At 38.6% G+C, this 7,091-nt stretch overlaps 1 protein-coding gene across 1 annotated transcript; it reads left to right on the top strand.

The window, feature by feature from the left end:
- The first annotated feature begins 412 nt into the window (after positions 1–412).
- On the top strand, positions 413–5,895 carry LOC126409206 (uncharacterized acetyltransferase At3g50280-like). The gene is made up of 3 exons (XM_050075253.1): positions 413–523; positions 4,492–4,572; positions 4,960–5,895. The coding sequence occupies exons 1-3, from the start codon at positions 413–415 to the stop codon at positions 5,893–5,895; spliced, it is 1,128 nt and encodes a 375-aa protein (XP_049931210.1).
- Positions 5,896–7,091: the final 1,196 nt, after the last annotated feature.

Below are 7,091 nucleotides of genomic sequence, written 5' to 3'. Positions count from 1 at the left end.
TCACTTCAGCATAGAGTCTGGAGAAGGGTGTCATTGGTAGCATAAATATGTCATATGTACAGAAAACACAAAATCTATGTAACATCCTATCTTTGTAGAGGTCACCACATCCATATGTTTATATATGACCTAAAGCCAAAATTAAAATCTTATAGACATTTATCAAAACAACAGACTTAGAAATGCACAACCACAAATGGCGTAAATGGGTAACTACCGACCACAAGTGATTCTCTATTGGACCAATTTAAGCATAAATAAAGGGGTTTTACCGAGCATATATGAAAATGGGGTTGGTAAGATAATAGCCAATTCATGTATTGAAATTGTAATGTTTGGCCAGTGGGGCAGGTCGGGCTGGATTAGGGTCTAGACTCGGACCTGAATCCCACCCGCGTGAAGAGGATGCCTGATGCCGGCTCTCCCTCTTCATCTCTCTCACTGGTTCATGCACGACGCAGAGAAGCAGGAAGTGGAAGATAGAGCAACGGCGGCGGAGGTGAAAGGCAGCGGTGGTGCTGAGGTGAGCCCTCTCGATCTCTCTCAGTCTCTTCTGTCTTCTCCTTCTTCCAAGCCCTATATCGCACCTATTTCCCACTCCCTCTCCCTCTCATTGTTCTCTGCCTGTTTCCCCCTTTGTCACGACTCTGTCACCCTTTTTATTTGCACCTCCCACTTTCTTTCTCTCTCTTATCTCCCTAGGGTTCTCCTGGTCTCGTAGTCGTCTCCCCCCATTTCTCTCTCTTCTCTGCAAGGACAACAGACCGACACCCCTTCGTCCTTAGTGATTGAAGAACATTGTTGTTTAATGCTGATCTACCGAGCATCTGATGGTTAACAGATGGTTGATCATTGTTGTTGTTGTCGTGCCCATGTTATTGCTTCCATAGCAGATGGCCGATCGTTCATGGAGTTCGCAAAGCCACCAGTGTCTACCTCCCTTTTCATTGTTTGGCATCATACATCTTGTAGTCCATTTCTCTCCATTTACTTTCACATTTTTTTTTCTTCCGTTCTTGCTCTCCATTCATTATCTCTTCTGCTTTTAATTCCTTCTGCAAAAGTTTGTTTTGTCTGCTGGTAACTAGGAAGAAACTATGAGGCATTGATTGAGACATCAACCTAAACATATCAACATGGTACAGCACCTTTTTCTTACTAAAAGACTATTAGAAGGAGGCGTAGGATTACTTTAAAACCAAACCCCACAAAAACACTCATAGAATTTTCTCTTACAAAAGCAAAGTTCTATACACCGCCTCATGTATGTAACGTGCATACACCAAATGTAGATCCTACTACCAATATGCACATTTACTTTTATACTCAAACATTGCACATGCATGTGAAATGACAAATAAGTATGAGACAATGCTCATGAAATAACAAAAATTGATGAGATAATGAACAGAGGGATGTATGAGATAACATCAAATATAAGTATGAGATAATACTAAATTTATGAGATAGTGAGATAACGAATGGATGCATGAAATAACACTGAACATAAGTATGAGACAATAAAATATTTATGAGATAATGAGATAACACTATAACCGGGACAAAACGAAAATGCGTTTTTACTGCTTAAAAAGGTATATTGGTCATAACGATATGCATATACGGACTGACAAATTTTATTTCTATCAAATCTCATTGTGGTTTCTGTTTTTATCTCTACACAAAGTTTCTTTTTGTATTAATTATGGTTTTTTTTGTCATATGCACTTGAAATGCATAAACGGAAGTGGTGTATATAACTAACTTCACAAATTTTTAGTACAATGTTGAGTTCTGCTCACCAAGTGGTGTATGCAACAAATATGCATTGAAAAGGAAAGGGGCATTTAATAAAGAAATACTTTTTAAACTTTTCATTTTTTCATATTCCTTTTTTATCCTTGAAAAAGGGCTGCCTTTTTACTTAGTCATCAAAACTAGTTTTGGAAATTTTGATATTTCAAATGAAATCTCACCGAGTATGTTCTATTGTAAGTATGGAGTCATATTGTAATTATGGAGTCAGAACATGCCAAAAAAAAAAATTCTATCTCACGATCATCTTCATAGAACAACTCCTCATGTGACCACCAAGGTGAATGCTAATAATTGAGACAACACTAAACTAGTGAACGCCGATGAAGTTACTCTAACTAAGAGTGAATGTGAACAGGTTATGGCATTTAGCAATGCCAAGTTACCTACAATCAACCTTGTTCTTATGTCATCTTCCTTCACATTTTTGTCATCATCGTGGATCATATATTCGGGAGCAAGTGATCATATTGTTCTTTTTTCTAAATTTCTTAATCATAGTTCCGTTGCACTTGACATGTTTCAGATAAATTACTCTATGCCTCTAGAGCTCACGCCTCTCACCAAGCTGACATGAAAATCTCAGATTCTCTTGTTTTTCAAGAATGTTCTTTGCATATTCCCTCATTCAAGTTTGATCTTCTTTCTATTAGTCAATTGACAATAGAACGTAATGGACAATACACAAAGCAAGCATGATTGCATTTCCTCTCAGTCCCATTAAAACAACTTTTATATTTGGATTGCTTCATGTTTGCATATTGGAGGCCAAATTCCTTTGCACATTATTTTTTGAGTATTGTTGATTATGACTGTCAATGTTCATGGGTTCAACAAATGTGCCACAAGTCAGAAACACAATATTTAACTTCTAGTTGGCATATAAGCACCTTTATCTTTAAATTAAAACCAAACCTTTCGAAGCAAAAGATTTCACCATCCAGATTTTACAGGGCAAGCCAACAACATGTCGGAATTGAAAAGGAATCTGTATTCTGCCCCTGTGATGTGTTTCATTCTTCAGTTGCCTTTCTCAAACATAATATTATGTGATACAGAACCAACATAGGTTAATTTTATCAAATTTTCTTTCAACAAATTGTAGAGAAATCTTCTTTCTCAGTCATCCTACTTGATCAAAGCTAGATATAACATTTTCAATATTGCATTGAATGAATTAAATGGGGACATGGGCTTGGAGTTTGTGGAGGCGAGGGATGGGACTGGAATTCATGGACCCATTGTTGAGAGAGACGTGTCCACCACGTGAACCATTTCTGCATATAGGCTTGCTGTTCAAGAAGATGCTGAAAAAAGACCAACCATGTCTTCTGTTCTTCTCGTGCTTGGGGGTGAATCTTTGTCATTTCCGTTCCAATAGAACCTGCATGTTCTAACCAGAGAACCAAGGATGGGTTCAGCAGATCACAGCCATCTTCAGTGAATGGGGTTACAAATACTGAAGTTACTCCAAGATAAAGGTGCCGCTCGACATGCTAAATTGCAACAATTGAAAGAGAATGAACTTAGTTGTGACTTCACTTTATATTGGTTTCACTTTTTTTGAATCATATAAGAGAAATTAAGTTATTTTACAAAAGTTTTATGTTTAAAAGACAAGTTATACATTATTTTTTCTTAAAAAAAGCTATCATAACCCCGTGGTCCTAGTGTCCGAGTTGTCCCATCGAGTCATGAGTCAAGGACAGTGGAGTTGAGTCCCAAGTCACTGGGTTTTCAAACACTGATTTGAGAAATTTAGCTGTGTTATATATATATAGGACCTGTTCCGAAAAAGTTCATTTGAACGAAGGCAGCTTATTGTTCCTTATAAACGTACTCCCTCTAGCACCTCAATATTCACTCCGAAAGTGTAACTGATTCCGTTTTCATAAATTTGGCATTGCATTGACTATGTATCTTAGTTATAGTGGGAAAAACTAACTAGTATTGTATCAAATGTGGACTATTGTTTTTTGGATGTTACTACTTACCATTTCCCTCTTTAGTTTTGGGGGTGAGTTTTTTTTTAAGTATAATATGGCGAGCTTGAAAAAAACGAAAAAAAGCAGGAAAAATATTATAATTTTTTTAAAATTTAAAAAAACTGAAAATAAGGAGAAAATAAAATAAGTGGGAAACTAATAACACAAACATCAAAAGATAAGTAAATTTAAGGGAAGAAAAACTGTTCGGCATTAAAAAAACTGAAAAAAATACATTAGACATATTTATTTTCTTTGGAGCATATTTTAACATTTTTGGATCATGTTTATTTTATCAAGTCAACAGTTATGTGTAATTTTACTAACGGTCGTCATGTGCATTATCTGTAAAAATAGGCCGAAAGTTGAATCGTTGTTCTCAATTTTCTATCTGCGGCAAAGGACAAAAGCATTCATGATTTAGTCGACAACGTTCTAGCCGTCTACTTGATGTCCATCTCCCTCTCCCACCCATAAACAATTCAACATCATAAACATCGGTATGTTAATTTATCTAATAAAAAAAATAGAAAATTAAAAGCCCAAGTGGGCCGGTTAGATATGAAGCAATCTGATTTTTCAGAAGGGAGGATCGTTTTGGAAGAACTCTTACTGAGGAGCCCATTGTGCTGTTACCAGAACTGACCTAAAAGTTGAGCCACTTGAAATGCTCATTTTCATATTTCTTCAGGTTTGTGCTAACTGTGTGCATGCTTACTCCACGAGCACTGGTTTTGTTCAAATCATAGCTATAGCATTGCCTGCATTCTGGGTACATATACTGTCCTTCAGACAAGATTGCATAGGCTGTGACTTGTCAGAATAATTTTTTAAAATATTTCTACGTGGAGCTGAAATATGAATAATATGGTTCCTGCAGTCGACATGATTTGATTTTTTGAAATTAACCGTATTAAAGCAATCCCTTATAATTCAGGTCAAGCTTAACGGTAATTGGGCCGATCAGAGCAGCCTAGAAGAAAACAGTCAAGCTAACATCAAGGTCTTGTACCTTAATTGAGTGGGTTCATTGGGGTTGAACAGGATGGAATACAATATAAGTTGCATAAATCAAATAGATTAAGGTTCTAGATTGGCTTTCAGTTGGGAAAGAGAAGTTGAATGTGTGGATTTGGGCATATAAAAATGAGTTTTACAGGGAGTGAAAATTTTAAGAATGAAACGAAATTTTGAGTTCGATGCATCTAATGAAGTGCATTCATTTCTGGTAACATTGTTGGAGGACGGTGTCTTGATAGGCTGCTCCCTCAACCATACCGCAGCTGACGGTGAGTCCTTCTGGCACTTCTTCAACTCCTGGTCCGAGCTCAATGCCGGCCATGAAACCATATTGCGACCGCCATTGATGGAGCGAGCCCAGATCCCCAAGGAGCTCCGCCAAGTCCACTTCCCACTGTCTGAACACCTCATTGAGAGGCTCAAACTTCCAGCAGTCCGAGAAAGAATCTTGTGCTTCAGTGCCCAAGCCATATCCCGGATCAAGGCCAAGGCCAACGAGCGCTCGAAGCTGCGGAGGGGTGAGATCTCGTCGTTGCAGGCACTTGTTGGGCTCATGTGGCGGACCATAACATGGGCCCGGAAGCGCCAGGCCGACCAGATCACTGCCTGCAAGGTTGCAGCCGGGCTTCGAAAGAGGCTGGACCCAACTTTGCCCCGGGAGTACTTCGTCAGTTGCATGCTATTCTTGTCGACGGAGGCCAAGGTGGGTGAGCTGCTTGGGCAGGACATGGGTTGGGCAGCCCGGGCGCTGCACGAGACCGTGTTGGGGGAAACAGCCAACATGGGTCGGCAGTGGCTCATGAACATACAATTGTATGATGTGAATGGGTTTGAATCGAATGATGTTATGGTGGCCAGCTCCCCATGGTTGGAGATGTATGGGAGCGACTTTGGGTGGGGGAAAGGGTTGGCAGTGCTCAGAGGGAGTGCCAATAAGTTTGATGGTAGAATTTCAGTCTTCCTCAGAAAAGGTGAGGGTGGCAGCATGGATCTGGAAGTCTGCCTTCTCCCTCATGTTATGCCTGCCCTGGAGTTGGATGAAGAATTATTGGATGCGCTCCTTCCTTCTTATTGAGAACTGGCTGGTTTGGATTACTGTTCGCCTGCGAGATTCGGGTTGGCGTTATATTGTTACAGGTATCTGCCGACATTGATATCTGAGCCAGAGAGAATTTTCTCTTTGAACTTTTTTTCTCTTCCCAAAACATCATAAATAATTAAATTTTAAATCTATATATACTTTAGTATAATCTAAGTTATCAAGGTTATTGTATGCCATAGCCTGTATCGCCCTACCTCGCTCCACCACGCCATTTTTGGTGGTGGGCGGATTGCTGAGCACTTGGTTCTTCCTCTCCCATCAAGCTGTTGGAATAAAAAGGAAGTTGCCTTGATCAAACCTTCAGTCTCGAGATTCTATTGGCAACAATTATGGCCATTGGCAGTGCCACATATGCCAAAAATTTTGTGCGGTTTATGTGGAAGATGAACGGTTTGCTAGATCGGCAAATCAACCTTTGACCTTGTTGAAGCACTTCGGTCGATCGATAAGCTTTTTTCCTTTTTTATCTCCTTCTACTGGAGCACCCACAACAAGTTCTTTTTTTTTTTGTTTTGCATAAAGCATTTGGTAGTTTCTACCCAGGTGGTGGTCTTTAGTAACGCGCTTACCGCGTCACGAAATTTATTATTTAAAAAAAACCAATATCACAATTATTCATAATACATTAAAATATACCAAACAATTTAACTATCAAGTATTGAGGTAACTGAAATTAACTAGGGGCTAAGAAAGAGAAGTGTGAAAATTCAGATAGACAAAGATAATATTTAGTTTTCCTACTTGTATAAGAAGCATAATGTCTCATTTCCATTCAATTTTACAAATTTAAGAATATAATTATAACATACTCTAATTTTGTACATCAAATAATGTCCTTTGAACAATCAAGAAATCATTGGCCCTTATTATGCCAAAATGTTGATGAATTTGAAAACCAAGATAACCCATTCTAGTGATAATCCAAGGCCTGAGAAATGACGAACTTTTTTTAGAACAAAAACAGTCTGGGGAAGGACGTAGCCTCATTTCCAATAGAACATGAAAAAAAAAACACTTAGAAACAGTAATGATATGTACCTGTCCAATTCCATATGCTCAGCCTCAAGCTGCAGCAAGGACTGATTTATAGCAGCTACAGAGGAGAATACAAAAGAGTAAAAGTATGGTGGGGGAACATAACAATTCATAAATGAGAGAGAACTGGCAAA

This window comes from Nymphaea colorata, chromosome 14 (assembly GCF_008831285.2).
Source record: "Nymphaea colorata isolate Beijing-Zhang1983 chromosome 14, ASM883128v2, whole genome shotgun sequence".
NCBI classification, from domain to species: domain Eukaryota; kingdom Viridiplantae; phylum Streptophyta; class Magnoliopsida; order Nymphaeales; family Nymphaeaceae; genus Nymphaea; species Nymphaea colorata.
The sequence above is the reverse complement of the archived record's forward strand: the minus strand, read 5'-3'. Positions and strand labels throughout refer to the sequence as shown.